The 17,095-nt window shown below is 35.5% G+C and overlaps 1 protein-coding gene across 1 annotated transcript in view; it reads left to right on the forward strand.

Moving 5' to 3' along the window:
- The window catches only part of LOC136032420 (carboxypeptidase A1-like), a 49,184-nt gene extending 36,513 nt beyond the window's left edge, over positions 1 to 12,671 (forward strand). Inside the window, exons 12-13 of the mRNA XM_065712730.1 lie at positions 6,670 to 6,754; positions 12,429 to 12,671. Coding sequence (XP_065568802.1) covers positions 6,670 to 6,754; positions 12,429 to 12,616 — 273 coding nt within the window. The 3' untranslated portion in view covers positions 12,617 to 12,671. The remainder of the gene's footprint in view (positions 1 to 6,669; positions 6,755 to 12,428) is intronic.
- The last annotated feature ends 4,424 nt before the right edge of the window (positions 12,672 to 17,095 follow it).

Consider the following 17,095-nt stretch of genomic DNA (forward strand, 5'->3'; position numbering starts at 1 on the left):
TGTCTGGAACTGAACAGCAGCCTTTTATCCCTGTACACCTTTCTGGAAATAAACCACATGAAGCCAAAAATGAAACTTTCAATGGACGAAAATAGGGCTTATCATCTTTCCAAATTTCTAGTCTAAGCGGTCAATAGAAAATTATAACGGGTCATAGTAAACATTTAATCCCCTCTACTAAAGGGGATGACGAAAACTATGTTAGAACATGAAGTTTTTGAAAAATTGTTTTTGGTAAACAAAGTATTTTCAAGAAAAATGAAAATCGCTTCCGAACCTTAGTCATCCTACTACCTGTAAATAAATGCTTTTCCCTAGAAAACCTATCTACTTTTTCAAGGGTTTTTAGAATATAATTCGTTGAACGAACATGGTAACGATGTGGAACGAGTCACCAAAACATACAAAATACTTGGAGAAGATGGATTTTGCGAATTTTTCAATTTTTTGTTAAAACAAGGTAATTATGGCTGCCCCTTAAGGGCAACTTAGTAAAGAATAAACCTTAGCCTGTTGTAAATGAAAATTTCAAAACACGTCTTGAAAAAAACTGTCAAGTGAGGAAGAACTGCCATCTGAAGCTGATTTCGGAATGGTAATGGTATTGTGATGGAATGTAATGGCAATGGTATATTAGAAATGGTTACCACTACTTCTATTAAACTCGAGCTAATTAATCCTAATGGTAAAAGTTCGTTGCGAGAACAAATTTAATAGAAATTCAAAAAATAGCCTCAAACCCCACAAAATGATCTTAGATCAAAATAAAAATTGCTTTACTGGAATCACCTAAGCCATAAACTTTAGTTAAAAAAATTACAGTTCCCCATTATGAGCAAAGAGGAAGATAACTTTTTCGCACTGGGACCAGAGATGTGTCTCTTTTTTTATTCAAGGTACTTGGTTTACGGGATTTTATTATATTTAATACACTTACAAGGTTTGACAATAATTTATATAAACTATTTATGGGAATTCTAATGGGCAGAAATGCTAGTTCATTTATAGCAGGCTTACTTTTAAGCCAACTAATAGAGTAAATAAGGACAACTTAAATAATCAAATTTTTAATAAAAATTATAATGTAATGTAATCTCATGCAATAAAAATATATGAATTATCTTTTTGTTCTAAATTATGAACTTATTTACCCTCCAAGAAACATTTACCCTCTCAAGTTGATTCTGGAATCTAGTCATCGCACAGGTCTAGAAAATAACGTGTTAAATTAAAAATTTAATGTTTCTGATAGCAATCGATTATTTTTTTAAATATGGATTAAAGCTGTTGATTTTTAATGTTTAGGCAATGAATTTTGAACCACAAACTAACTTAGATAGGTTTTTTAGTGAATAAAATAACTTGACAATTCCCAAACGTTTAGTTTTCAATAAATGAGCTGCCAAAATTATCAACCGAAAAAATTACCAAATATTGTTAAGGGATGTCGGGTACATACACAGGGAGTAGGGGTCATGATGAATAAGAAAGCTGCTAAGTCTTGTTCAGGTAGGGAAGGTATTAATAATAGAACATTAATTGCTCATTTTATGTTTAAAAGTTCAGAGTATCAGCTATAGTAATATATAACCCTGTAGGACCAACTGAGGAAGATGTTAGTGACTTGGATGAATTTTACTCACAGCTACAGCAGCAAATAGTTAGGGTCCCAATTAGAGACATGGTGTTTTTACTAAGAGATTTTAACGCCCAGGTCGGAAGAAATAGGGATAGATGGTATCATAATCTAGGCAAAACTGGTGTAGAAAAAAGAAACAGTAATGGCTACAGACTTTTGCAATTATGTAGGTATGTATAACAATATAGTTATAACCAGCACGGTGTTTGGTCATAAAATGGCCCATAAGTTAACATGGTATTCACTTGATGGTAAGACAGCAAACCTTATTAACTATGTCATACTAAACCGAAGACTGGTAGGATTAATACAGGATACAGGATACTGAGTGCTGTTATTAATGTTAAAAGTAAAGATCCCCATCTAGTAATGTCAAGGGTTAATTTAAAGCTGAAATTTCTGAAGGGTAATTACCTCACAGGATGTTATGATGTTGGTAGAGTCCGGGATGAGAATTTCGAAAGAAACTTTCCAGGTACAGTTGAATACAAAACTCGAAGGTTTAAAGTTTGACAATGTGGTTGATGGTTGGAATAATTTTAGAAAAACAATCTATGAAGTTGCTGATGAAGTCTTAGGGAAGAAAGTTAGGACTGCAGCTAGGAATATTAACGAAAAAGATTTGTGTTTAATAGAGAGGAGATGGGGCTTGTACAAGAATTATTTGAGTGATAGATCGCATGAAAACAAAAGGAATCTAAAGAAAGTGGAGAAAGCATAAAAATAGAAACTAAGAAGGTGTGAAGGGGAGATCATGGATAAAATTGCCGAGGATCTGGAAGATGCAGCTAGATGATATAATAGTAAAATATTGTATTGGCATGTGAATAAATTGAAAAGGAGCAGTCAATCCGGACTTGTCCACGTTAAAGATAGGAACAGGGCCACAATTACTGATATGGAAAGACTTAAAGAGAAATCGGTAGAAGATTTTTAGGATGTGCTAAACCGAGACGGACGTCCAGAAAAGAAATCCTGAAAAACCAAAAAAGTTTGTCATACCTTGGATCTCAAGGAAGATTTGTTTTTTGAGGAAGAATTAGTGACTGTACTGAAAGGATTAAAAAAAAAAAAAAAATGAGGCGCTAGGTGCTGATACTCTGTTAAATAAGTTTCTGAAATATGATGGCTCTGAGGTTAGAAATAAGTTACTGAAGATTATGAATATGATTTTTGGAAAAGGAGAAGCACCTAACAATTTTAGGAAAACTGTAATTAAACCACTGTATAAGAAAGGTGATAAGAGTGAGTGTCATAATTATCAAGGCATTAGTCTGGTCTCTGTAGGTAGTAAATTACTTAGTAACAGGATACTTTTAAGACTGAGAGATGCTGTAGACTAAGTTTTAGGAGAAGAACAGTGTGGTTTAAGAAACGGTAGAGGATGTGTCGAACAAATTATGCAGTCTTAGATTGATAATTTTGAAGAGCCTGAGTTGTCAAAGACCTTTAGTCTTCAGTCTTATTGGTTATCAGTAAGCGTACGATTATGTTGATAGAAGACCTTTAGCAAAGGTTTTATCCTTGTATGGTATACCAGACAACAACTTTAAAGTTATTAGGCATATAAGCGAGAATAATACTGCTGCGGTCAAGTTAAAAAATGTGGTTTACAGCTAGTTTTCTTATTAAATCAGAAGTTAAGTATGGTTGTGTTCTATCCTCCTTTAGATGGATCATTTTGATAGAATTTGTCTTAAGGAGCAAAGGAAAGGCAATGGGAGACCACAAATTTAAATGGAAAGGAAAAAGTCTCCTAGCCTTAGATTATTCTGATGATTTACGCATACTTGACGAAAAGTTCTGAAAAATGAATGAACTTATAGAGGTTATGCTTGTTCGGGGTCCTAGAATAGAATTGAAATTTAATGTTAAGATGGTTAAATCACTAAAGCTAGGAATAAGTGAAAATGAAAAGGTGGCATTGGATAACGAAAAGACTGATCAGGTGAACAGCTTGTAGTATTATTAGTAAACATGGTGGGAGCAGTGAAGATGTTAAAACTAGAATAGACAAGACTCAGTGTGTTTTTCACATTTTAAAAAAGTTTAAAGTCTAGGAAGATAAGTCTACAAACCAAGCTTAGAATACTAGAAACTACAGTGATGACAGTGGTCAAATATGGCTCTGAAGCGTGGGCGCTCTGAAAAGTGGATGAAAATTTGTGAGATGTCTTCCAAAGAAATTGCCTACTGATTGTTCTTGGTACTCGACTGACTGGCCGTATTTCAAACAGTAGGCTGTACGAAAAATGTGGTTCAATCCCTCTTTCTAGGACTATAATGAAAGAAAGGTTGATGTGTCTAGGGCACGTTGTACAGGTGAAGGATGACAGACTCTCGAAGATTGTCCTTTTCTGCCAACCCTCTGGGGCTAAATGGAAAGCATGTTGTTCTCATATTGGATCGCCCTGGATGGGAGAACGTCATAAAGAAAGACTTAAAGTAAATGGTAACCTCCTGGGATGGTGTAAAAAGGGAGGCTTTGAATAGATTTTGATGTATAAGGAGCGTGCGTAGCTGTGTTGTCCTCAGGTGGTTTGGTGCTGCGATGAATTAGTAGTAGTAGTAGTAGTATTCGATGCTTTTTTTTTATTCAATCTCTTTGTTTTCTGACTTGGGTTTTTTCCACATTTTGTTTGCATATTGTATATATGCCTTCTCAGGAGACTTTTAAATTTTAAAACGGTTCCCTTTTACCAAATAAAACGGTTTGTTCTGCTTAGTAACCCTTAATTTCGTGTCCATTCTGCCTTTTTTTTGACCCCATGTTTTCACTCTTAGGTTAATAATTGAGAAGTCCCTTCGTTGTCAAACACCTTTGGTCCTTAGTTTTATCGATTATGAGCAAGCTTTTGATTCTGTTGATAGAACAGCGTTAACAAAGGTCTTATCGTTATATGGTATACCAGAAAAATACATTAAAGTGATTTGCGCTATGTACGAGAATAATACTGCTGCGGTTAAGGTAGGAAATGAGGTTAGCAACTGGTTTTGTATTAAATCAGGAGTTAAGCAGGGTTGTGTTCTATGCCCCTTTATATGGATCATTTTGATGGACTTCGTCTTAAGGAGCACAGGAAAGGCAATTGGAGACCATGGAATCAAATGGGGAGGAATAACGCTCCTGGACTTAGATTATGCTGATGATTTAAGCATATTAGATGAAAGTGTGAGCAAAATGAATGAATTTTTAGAGGTTTTACGAGTTCAGGGTGCTAAAATAGGCTTGAAAATTAATGTTAAGAAGACTAAGTCACTGAGGTTAGGAATAAGTGAAGATGAACAGGTGACCTTAGGTAACGAAAAGATTGATCAGGTTGGGAGCTTCAGTTACCTTGGTAGTATTATTAGTAAAGATGGTGGGAGCAGTGAAGATGTTAAAAGTAGAATAGCTAAAGCTCAGGGTGTTTTTTCACAGTTAAAAAAAGTTTGGAAGAATAGAAAGATAAGCCTACAAACCAAGATTAGAATATTGGAAGCTACAGTGATGACAGTGGTCAAATATGGCTCTGAAGCATGGACACTCCGAAAAGCAGATGAAAATTTACTAGATGTTTTCCAGAGAAATTGCCTACGGATTGTTCTGGGTACCCGGCTGACTGACCGTATTTCAAACAGTAGGTTGTACGAAAAGTGTGGTTCAATCCCGCTTTCTGGGGCTATAATGAAAGAAAGGTTGAGATGGCTAGGCCACGTTCTACGGATGAAGGATGACAGATTACCGAAGATTGTCCTTTTTGGCCAACCGTCTGGGGCTACACGGAAAGCAGGTCGTCCTTGTCTGGGTTGGGAGGATGTCATAAATAAGGATTTAAAGGAAATGGGAACTTCCTGGGAGGGTGTAAAGAGGGAGGCTTTAAATAGATTAGGTTGGAGGAGGAGCGTGCGTAGCTGTGTTGGCCTCAGGCGGCTTGGTGCTGCAGTGAGTTATTAGTAGTAGTAGTAGTAGTATTCTCTAGTTTACAACTAACATAGATACATTTAATCTACTTGTGTCTATATTTTTTTTTTGAAATTCTTGATGATAACATTAACATCCATACCTTTCATAAGCATTTGAATATCTAATAGTAGTTTTACCACTAGCCTGGGTTAGGAATTTAAAGCACCGAAACCCATAAGGCCTATTTTGCATTTCTTTGATGAATCTTTGACGAGTGTTCTGCTTGTCCTAGGTATTAGGATGAGTGGGTACGTTCAAATACTTATTCAAGGGAGTATCTATTCAATTTACTAAAGTTGGAAAATATTTGTCTTTCTTTTTTATTTAACAGCGAATCATTACCTTTTGAGTATTATTGGGGAAGCCATATGAGTTTGAAATAATGTCAAATTAAAATGTTTTTACCTTGTTAATATCCTGGTTTGTCAACTATTTAGTCATTGAAAGGTACCAAAAATTAAGACAGCCTTTTTCTTTTTTGGTGCCAAATTTGGCACGAACTCGATAGGCGAAGAAATACGTACACGTAGTGTCTTCACCTGACTTTTTTCACGTAGTGGCTGCTCCTGCATTATTTTTCACCAAAAAGCAGTTTTTATAATAAAAATAAACAATAGTATCTCAATGTGTCTACTAATTATAAAAGAGTAAATCAAAACATTATGGTTTATTTCTTTAAAAAAATAATCTGTTAAACACATAAATAAGCTTACATAAGGTTCAAAAAAGAGAAATTGTCTGACAATAATATTTCCATGATTCAACAGCTTAAAATGCATTTGGGATTGTCTTCTTCTTCTTTATTTGGAATCTATTCGGAAGCAATAGAGCTTTAGGTGTTCCCTGTTACTTTTTCAGTCTAAGCGTTTAAAATACCCCTCCATGCTTATAAAGGCCTGTAATAAAGTGAAGCATGCCTTTCATCTTCAATATTTTGTCACACACTATAACCGCATGGAAGTTCATTATTTTAACCATAAATGCCCTTCAGCTAAAGTAGAAACTCCATAAAGTTTAATGCACGATACTTTAAAATTTAAAAATTAAAATCGTGCCTCAATTTAATAATTTTTGGAATTTTTAGCTTTCCGCTGCCAATAGAGCCATTGCTGCCCTCACGGCTGTTTCTGGAACTCAATACGAGGCTGGAACTTCCTCCAACATTCTTTGTAAGTAGCTTTCTTCTACTACTAAGATTGAGAAGTGACAAGATTTGTTATTTCATATGTATCTATCAGAAACTGGGACTTGTCGAATTTGTAGTTTTAAGTGATTTCCATATTACCTATGTAATTTACTATGATTCGTTAATAAGCTATGACACGTAAAGCTTAACCATTCACCTTTCACTGTGTTAAGCTAACATAACAACCCATATAACTGTCATAATGACCGTAAAAAAATCGTCATATATATCATAACCAAACTATTGAAAAAAAAATAAAAAACAAATGGAATGCATATGGATATTCAAGCTCTGATTAAGTATGAAATGATTTCTAGGTAAAGTTAAACAAAATTTATTCCAACAATTATTAATAGCTAATCCAAAATTCTATTTTGTTGCTGCTATAGTAACTTTTCGTAACCCTAACACAAACTTATGTGAAGCCGAAGTTAAGCTTGAGTCTATTTTACGCTCCTTACGTTAAGGGCAACATTTGCTCTGTAAGATTACATAACGTAGCGTGAAGTCGTAAGTTATGCTTGTGTAAAAAGTTCTGTGATGTAGTGTGAAAGAACCATTAAGTCTGAGAAAACGCTGAAAAAAAGAAAAAAAATCGGCAATGTCAAGTGAGACGAAGCGATACAAAGCAAAAGTTATGCAGACAAAGAAAGAATTCCGCCATTGTATTTTTGAACAATCAATCTAGTTTCATCAGTCTAATAATTACCAGAATAGCATAATTAAATTGCAACTCACAAATCTAATTATTCTAAAAAAAAAAAATTCCCTCTGATTTTGAAGAATATCGGGATTTTATTTTTTGTTGATTACGTTGTCATTAATAAATAATAAATTGATCGAAATATAAATGGCATTCAGTAGATCAAAAATGACACCCCAAGATTTTAGACTTTTTTTTAGAGGGGATAGGGGTAGACCCATTCTTGTTTGAAGAATTTTTTTCTACTTGAGTTAATTAGCATTGTGGTTCTATTTTGTTGTTTGTAATGTTATGACAACTGCCCTTACTGTGAGTCCTTTTTATTAAACAATTCGTGGTAACGAACTGTTAGTAAGGAGCAACCGGCTCAATAGTAACCGAAACTCCGAAAAACGGAATTTTGATACCAGTAGATACATAAAAAATTGAACTTTTATGCTGATTTCAAATGTATAAGTTTCATCGAGTTTAGTCTAACCCATTACAAGTTACAAGCCTGAGAAAATTTTCCTTATTTTCAAAAAAAGGTGGGAAAATCCTATAAAAGTCTTAAAATCTTAATGAAAATCACACCATCAGATTCAGCGCATGAGACAAATCTACTCCAGAGGTTTCAAGCTCATATCTGCAAAAATGTGGAATATTGTATTTTTTGCCAGAAGAAAGATCACAGATGCGTGTGTACACTATTTGTTTTTTCGTTGTTGTTGTTTTTTCTTCCCAGAGGTGATCTTATCAACCCAGAGGTTCTAGAATATCATGAGAGGGCTCATTCAAACAGAAATTGAAAGATCTATTGCTCTTTTTGAGTGACCAAATAAATTAGGGGGCAACTAGGCCACCTCCCATGCTAAATTTTTCCCCCAAAGTCATCCGATCAGAATTTTGAGATAGCCATTCTGAGATAGTAACGATGTCCTTACGGTTGACTTAATCCCCCACAGTCCCCAGGTGAAGGGCCGAAAGTTATGAATTTTGCCCATTGTTTACGTATAGTATTAGTTATTGGGAATTATACAGACGTTTTCAGGGGGGATTTCTTCTGATAAAGGGGGAGGGGGGTTCGAGGGGAGGAGTTTACTTGGAACGACCTTTTTATGGATGAATTGTTCATTGGGGGAAGGGAATTTTCCAGGAAGGGGCACCGGATTTCCCAGCATATTTAAAAAAGGTCAGAAATAAAAAATATAGAAAAAAACAAGTTTTTGCAACTGAAAGTAAGGAGCAACATTAAAACTTAGAACGAACAGAAATTATTACGTATACAAGGGGGTTCACCCTCTCGTCAATACCTGGCTTTTTATACTAAAATTTTCCTTAGCACTTTGAAAAGAGATATTTATTCCAATTACGCGGCCTTTGTGATTCAGGAGTCATTCTTAAGGAATTCCCGAACTTTAGCGTAAAGAGTGAGATATTGACTAGGTTTTAATTGAGGTTTTAAATAAAAAAAAACAAATTTTTTAACTGAAAGTAAGGAGTAATATTAAAACTTTAAAGGAACAGAAATTATTCCGTATATGAAAGGGAATGTCCCCTCCTCAATTCCTGGCTCTTTACGCTAGAGGTTTTATTTTTTTCAAAGGTAGAATTAAGAGTTAAAAAGTAGAGTCATTTTAAGTTTCAATTTCGCTTCTTACTTTCAGTATAAAAAAACTTTTTTTTTAACTTCAGTAAAGCGAAGACGCCGCCCTGGCTTATAGAAAGTTTCAGGGAGTAGTAACCTCACTTTTATTTGTTAGTTTTCTGTTCGGTTTAAGTTTTAATTAACTATTAATATTGGTTTTCGTTTGCTTTAAGTTTTATCGATTAATTTTTTTTTATTTCTTTTCGTTTACGTTTGATTTATTATATGATTTAATCTTAGTTCGTTTTAGGTTTTCACGTGAATCTTTAGTTTTCTTTGTAATTCCTTTAAAATGTTTGTTTAATTAATAATATTTAGCGTCAAACCAAACCTGCCTTATAAATGATTTTTTTTTCACTTGGCCTCATCCAAATTATAGTCCTTGCTCTGATGGCTCAAGGGGATTTGACATGCCCAGTGGGATAATTACTGGACCTTTCAACAACGTTGAACAATATACACCCCTAAAAGTTTTGATAGGATGTGTTTCGGGAAATGATCGGCTTGGGGAGGAGGGGGCTGGTTTCCCTTTTGACTCTTTTAACAGAATAATAGAATTTCTGACTTCCAATCAAATGAGCCTCCTTTAAAGTTTATGCTACCACCCCTTCCATAAAAATCTTTATTCTCCTCAGATATAACTCATAATCCTTCCCTCAGATATTTGAGGTTGTCTCAACCCCAAAGACCCCCTTACGTGATCTTTGGACTATTTTTTTTGCACAAAGTGGTTATCTGGAAATTTCTATCGGGTGTATTTGGAGGAAATAGGGCGTGGACGGAGGATTAGTTGCCTTCCAATAATATTGACTCTTAAAAAAGGCACTAGAAGTTTTGATTTTCAATCCGACGAGTCCCTCAAAATTTTCACGACCATACTTTCCATTAAAACCTTTTTATCACCCAGGGCATGATTTACAACCCTTGCCCGGGGGGTGGGGAGTTGTAAAACCCAAAACACTGATACTGGACCTTTAGACTATGCTGAAGGAATTCGTTATCTCAAAATTTTGATCGGATGTATTTGGGGAAACGATGGAGTGGGGGAGGCTGGCTGCCCTCAATCAATTTCAATTATTAAAACAGACACTAGAAATTTCAGTTTCTAATCGAATGAGCACCTTTTGATGTTTCTAAGACAATTCTTTCGATACAAACCACCCTGGTGGTCAAACCTTAGGTTTGACCACAGTATAAAAGAAATTATTTTAAAAAGAAAACAAGTTTTATCAAATGGAAGTAAGAGCATCATCAAACAGTTCGTGGTAACGAACTGAAGTAAGGAGCGACCCGGCTCAGTAGTAACCAAAACTCTAAAAAATGGAATTTTTATACCAATAGCTACATCAAAAGAATCGCATTTTAATGTTGATTTTAAATATATAAGTTTCATCAAGTTTAGTCATACCCATCAAAAGTTACGAGCCTGAGGAAATTTGCCTTATTTTAGAAAATAGGGGGGAAACCCCATAAAAGTCATAGAATCTTAACGAAAATCACACCATCAGATTCAGCGTATCAGAGAACCCCACTGTAGAAGTTTCAAGCTCCTATCTACAAAAATGTGGAATTTCGTATTTTTTGCCAGAAGGCAGATCACGGATGCGTGTTTGTTTGTTTGTTTGTTTGTTTTTTTGTTTTTTTTTCCAGGGGTGATCGTATCGACCCAGTGGTCCAATAATCTTGCGAGAGGGCTCATTCTAACAGAAATGAAAAGTTTTAGTGCCCTTTTTAAGTGACCAAAAAAATTGGAGGGCACCTAGGCCCCCTCCCACGCTAATTGTTTTCTCAAAGTCAACGGATCAAAATTCTGGGGCTTCAAGTTACAAACTTTGACCAGTGCTTACGTATAGTAATGGTTATTGGGAAGTGTACAGACGTTTTCAGGGGGATTTTTTGGTTGGGGGAGGGGTTGACAAGAGGGGGATATGTTGGGGGAACTTTCCATCGAGGAGTTTGTCATGGGGGAACAAAACTTCCATGAAGGGAGCGCAGGATTTTCTAGCATTATTAAAAAAAAAGAAAAAATAAATATGAAGAGTTTTTTCAACTGGAAGTAAGGAGCAGCATTAAAACTTAAAACGAATAGAAATTATTACGCATATGAGGGGCTCACCTCCTCCTAATACCTCGCTCTTTACGCTAAAGTATGTTTAGTGATTTCAACTATTTATTCTACGGTTTTTGTGATTCAGGGGTCATTCTTAATGAATTGGGACAATATTTAATCTTTAGTGTAAAAAGCGTGGTACTGACGAGGTGGTGAACCCCTCATATATGTAATAAAAACATGATATTACAAAAGTTCGTTTTGTAAGCTAATTTATAAGTTACGTATATCTTTTACGAATAAAAACATTATTAAAAAATTAAAAGTTCTAGTTGTCTTTTTAAGTAACCAAAAAATCGCAGGGCAACTAGGCTTCCTCTACCGTTCCCTTTTTTATCAAAAAAAAAAAAAAAAAACTTGCAAATTTCGTGTTAATTATTCCTCTGTGGAGAGCCAAAATCAAAAAAATGCATTGATTCAAAAACGTTCAGAAATTAAATAAAAAAACAAGTTTTTTAGCTGAAAGTAAGGAGCGATATTAAAACTTAAAACGAAGAGAAATCACTTCGTATATGAAAGGGACTGCTTCCTCATCCACGCCCCGCTCTTTACGCTGAAGTTTTTTACTGTTTTAAAAAGCAGAGTTGAGAGAAAGAGTCAAACTTTAGCGTAAAGATGAGAAGCAGCCCCTTTCATATACGAAGTAATTTCTGTTCGTTTTAAGTTTTAATATCGCTCCTTACTTTCAGCTAAAATTTTTTTTTTTTATTTACTTAGAACATAGGACGAACAGGAACTATTTTGCATATATATTTTGTATATTTGCTCGAAGTATTTTACTTACTGTTTACCTTTTAAGAATTTCGAAATAAAATTTTATCGCTGAAAGGAAATGCACAACAATAAGTTTTTCCGTTGTTAAGATTTTCCATCCCAATTCAACTGTCTTTGTACAATCGTTCACAAAGCATTAGGGGCAAATAGTCAACATTTAGGGTAAAAAGAAGGGATCGAGGAGAGGGCAGTCCCTTGTAATTTATAGTAAATAACATAAATTTCGTTTAAATTGCAGTGTCACTCTTTACTCTCATTCGAGTAGAAACTCGTTTCTTAGAACGTCGAGTTTTTGCGAAAATCAAATTGTCATTTGAAAAGATTACAGAAGTACTACAGGCTGTTCGTTCGGAAACATTGAGTCGAACAAAACGCTACTTTTTAAAGTTCAAATAAAGGAAACCAGGAGAATATCTTGAATTAAAGTTGGAATTCAATTTCAGACATAAGTTCTGGATCAAGCAGGGACTGGGCTCATGGAGTGGGATTCATACCGTATTCCTACACTGTAGAACTACCTGACACTGGTTCTTCTGGTTTCCTCCTTCCGCCGTCGGAGATTATACCAACTGGAACCGAAACTTGGGAAGCTTTCAAAGTATTAGCTGAGATTGTTGCAGGACTTGCATAGAAGTTTCTTTTTGTTGCACCTTTTTTGGAAAAATATACTTCCTTAGCTAACGGTATTTTGTTATTGAAGTTTAATTCATAGATAAAATAAAAAAGAATGATGAAATTGATGAAAGCTGAAGCACACCTCTGTCTTAATAAAAATTGTCAAATTTTAAAACAAAAAAGCGGGGGTCAAGGAAGCAACAATCACTTCATATATTGAATAATTTAAGTTCCCTTCTATTTTTAGTGTCGCTCTTTACTTTCATTCAAGTAAAACTTTGTCTCGAAAATCACTCAAAGTATCATTGAAAAAGATTACAGAGGTACTACAGGTTGTTTGTTTGGAAACATTGAGTCCTACAAATGGTACTTTTTAAAATTCAAGTAGATAAAACCCGGAAAGTGCCTTCAATTAAAGTTGGAATTCAATTTCAGACATAAATTCTGGATCAAGCAAAGACTGGGCTCACGGAGTGGGTCTCATTCCGTATTCCTACGTTGTAGAACTACCTGACACTGGCTCTTCTGGTTTCCTCCTTCCGCCGTCGGAGATTATACCAACTGGAACTGAAATGTGGGAAGCTTTCAAAGTATTAGCTGAGATTGTTGCAGGACTTGCATAGTAGTTTTTTTTTTTAATGTACTTTCCTTGGAAAAATATAATTCTTTAGATAAGTCTCTTTTGTTAATGACGTTCCATTCCTAGAATAAATAAAAAATAATAGTGACATTGCCGAGAGCGGAAGCACAGCTCTTTGATAATCAGTTTATTTCTAAAGTGGCAAATTTTCTCTTGCGTAACGTAGAAATGACAGCTTAGAGTGTAAGGTACCATCAACATGATTCCGCCCTGTGAGCTTTACATTTACTAGCATTGCACGATAATTTGGTATGACAGTTGCTTCCAATAATTGGCGCTCTTAAAACTTCTATATTTAGAATATCAGTCTTATGTTTTGCTGGTCTATCAAATATTTCATGTGCTATAATTTTGTGTATTGCCTCTACATAGTTCTTTGCATCAAAACAGATGGATAATAACGATTTATTGTCAAAATTACAATAATATTTTCTTTGAGGTTGGTATGAAGTTGTCCTTTTTTCATATTCTGCAATCGTGCTAATGCTGGTATAATATGAATTCCAAATCAAATTTGGAATTCTGCATGTAAAGCGATGGAAAATACAATTGCTTAATATTTAAATTACAGTATTTTTGTGCCAGTCTACGATAGTTACTCCCTCCCAATAAAATTGGATCATCTAAATGACCATGATCATGGACTGGCGTTCCCCGCTACCCTCAACAGTTTTCTCCTTACATATCCAATACACTTATTTATTTTTAATAGCCAGCTTCTCCTCTGGTGATAGAGTCATTAGAGAGTTTAAATTGCGCAGCTGTGAAATTAACCTATTGGCTGCTATATTAAGGGCAACCAAAGCTGTACCTACACAATCTTCTCCCCTAATGTCTCAAATAGCTCTACAAATGGTATGGTGTTACTAGCATCTCCTAGCCCATGGGCAAAATTGTCTGCCATGGCTTCTTTAAACGATTCTAGTTTGATGGATCAAACACGTCCATGAGTTTGGCTTCGATTTTTATATTTACCTTGTCACTCTGCTGGAGTGAATTCTGAATATTCTTGAAAAGCAAAACTGCATTTTCGACCGAAACTGTCTCCACAAATGGGTACCCATGACACTTACAAGGCCTTAAGTGGTGTTTTAATTTTAATTCAATACGGAATCTCAAAAAACACTTTAGACAATAATAGCAAGTACCCCCTTGTTCCCTTTACCCTCACTTAAAACTCGACTAATGTGTGGAATTGGAAAAAATGTCCAATTGAATTAGGGTTTTTGGCAGGCTCTTAAAGAAGCCCTATCCAGTTTTTAACTGATTCAATGGACGGAGCCCTCACTTAATATATTGCTCTTTTTTATCTTTAAGTTCTCCTTCTTCATATCGTGTGCCATATTATAAAACTGTAACACGAATCTTTGCAGGCTTCTTAGCCGTCTGAAAAAATGTCTATCCGCTTTAGTGGTACAGGATATTGCCGCTTTAAACAAATAGAATCTACTGTACGAAACCCTGCCCCCTCCCCACGCCGATTAACTGCCAAATCGTCCAAATGAGTCTTTGTAACATCATTGGTACGGAGTTTATGGCCTGAGACAAGGACCGCGTAGTTTAACCACTCTAAGCCTATATCGAAACGAAAGCGTTGTACACCTTGACAATACCTCAAATCTGCATTGTATTTTTCCAACCCATACCTCCCGTCCCTTAAAACAAATTTATTTTTAAATTTCGTAACATTGAGACCCAAAGTCTCTATAAACAAAACCACTGAACCGCTTCCCATCTCATTGTAATTTTCCACACTACTAAAAATAATTCCCACGCACTCTAAGAAACACTCTCAAATTTGTGCAAGTCTGGATGCAGTGCCTGTATTTCCGTTTGCAGGTAATGCGAGTACACCCCACAGGACTTTTTATTAAACGTTTTTTTTAGTCATTGATGCTTTTATGCTATATCGTCCACTCCACTGAATTTGTTTTTAAAGAAGGGCCCAAATCTTGCCTACATAGAAGTGGACTATGTCAACTGGATCTGTATAACTGCTACCATGTGTAAAGGTTTTGAAGGGGTCTCCAAACTCAACCCAAAAGACATAAATATTGCGGTAATATAGAGGGTGTACCGGTACCATTTTTTCTGCTCCCCCCTCTTCATGGTCACTTTGTGAGGTGGCAGTTTCTCAACCTCGCTAGGTGGTAGCTGATCAACACATTTATAGTCTTTGTTGAGGCTGAGTTCCCACAAAACGTGTCTAGATCGAAAATGGGGAAAGCTACATTATTTGGGTCCCACCCACTAAAATTCCTCCCACATTCATTTTCCTCTGGGGCCTGTACCAACCCAATTAATTTTTGGATGTCCTCATAGGGGTTGTGGGCACCTTGAGATGATGGTAATGTCAATATGTGAACCTAAAATAATGATAAGAGCTTATTAGCCCATTGAAACACTTTTGATTTCACCCTGAAAAAAATTTAAATTAGGCTGAAAAAGAATATATTATTAGTCTGAAAATTTCTTGAGAGGGAAAAGTGACCGTTCGGATATGGATACCCCACACTAGCACCTAAGGGTTGGATGACCAGAAATTACTCCATAAATGGACCCAAAGTAGCTTTTCAGTCCTGGTGAAGGTATTCTTCCATCTATAAATTTAAGGGCCAGAGATTACCCCATACAAGGGGGTAAGTTGTCCCCTAAACACTTGAGCTATTACAAAATCCACCCATTTAAATTATGAGTCGTGAAAAACTTGCGAAGGGGTGTTAGTGCCCACTGGTGCTCCATCCTTGCCAAGGAAATCAATGAGAAGTTAATTGATTTATGCTGGATCGTTATTGGCGGCCTAAAAAAAAAAAAATATTGTTATTCCCTTGAAACATTTCGATTTTAAACTGTAAAAAGAATATTAAGCTGAAAAGGAACATATTATTAAGCTGAAAAGAAATATATTATTAATCTAAGGACCAGTGGCTACGCGAACAAATCATAACTAAGGGACATGATCCTCAACAGTCCCTTTATTAGCCTGAAAAGAACGCGTAATTCTAGTTATTTCTTTTAGTAGCGGCAAGAGCAGTATTGGCCATTGCTACTACTGCTACTAATAATACCTCACCGCAGCACCAAGCCGCCTTTGTCAAACACAGCTATGGACGCTCTTCCTCCGACCCAATCTATTCGAAACTTCCCTCTTTACAGCCTCCCAGGAAATTTTTATTTCCTTGAAGTCTTTATTTATGATACCCTCCCACCCCTGACAAGAATGACCTGCTTTTCGTTAAGCCCTAGAAGGTTGACCGAAAAGAACAATCTTCGGTAGTCTTTCATCCTTCATCCGCAGAACTTGGTCTAGCCATCTCAACCTTTCTTTCATTATAGCCCTAGAAAGCGGTATTGAACTACATTTTTCATATAGTCTACTGTTTGAAATATAACATGTAAGGATAAGACCTTTGCTAAAGCTCTCCTATCAATAAAATCGAACGCTTGCTCATAATTTTTAAAACTTAGGACCAAAGGCGTTTTAAAACTGAGGCACATCTCAATTATTAACCTAATAGTAAAAATTTGGTCGACCCATTCTCTACCTTTTCAAAAACCGCACTGTTTTTCTCTTAAAACTTCGTTTACAGCATCTCTCAGTCTAAAAAGTAACATATTACTAAGTATTTTACTACCAACAGAGACCAGACTAATGCCTTAATAATTACGACACTCACTCTTATCGTCTTTCTTATTCACTGTTCTAATTAAGGTTTTCCTAATAGTACTACTCCTTTTTCAAAAGTCATATTCATAATCTTCAGTACCTTGTTTCTAACCTCAAAGCCACCCTATTTAAGAAACTCATTTACCACACTATCAGCACCTGGGACCTTATTGTTTTTTAGTCCTTTT

Source organism: Artemia franciscana, chromosome 10, assembly GCF_032884065.1.
Source record: "Artemia franciscana chromosome 10, ASM3288406v1, whole genome shotgun sequence".
Classification (NCBI taxonomy): Eukaryota; Metazoa; Arthropoda; class Branchiopoda; order Anostraca; family Artemiidae; genus Artemia; species Artemia franciscana.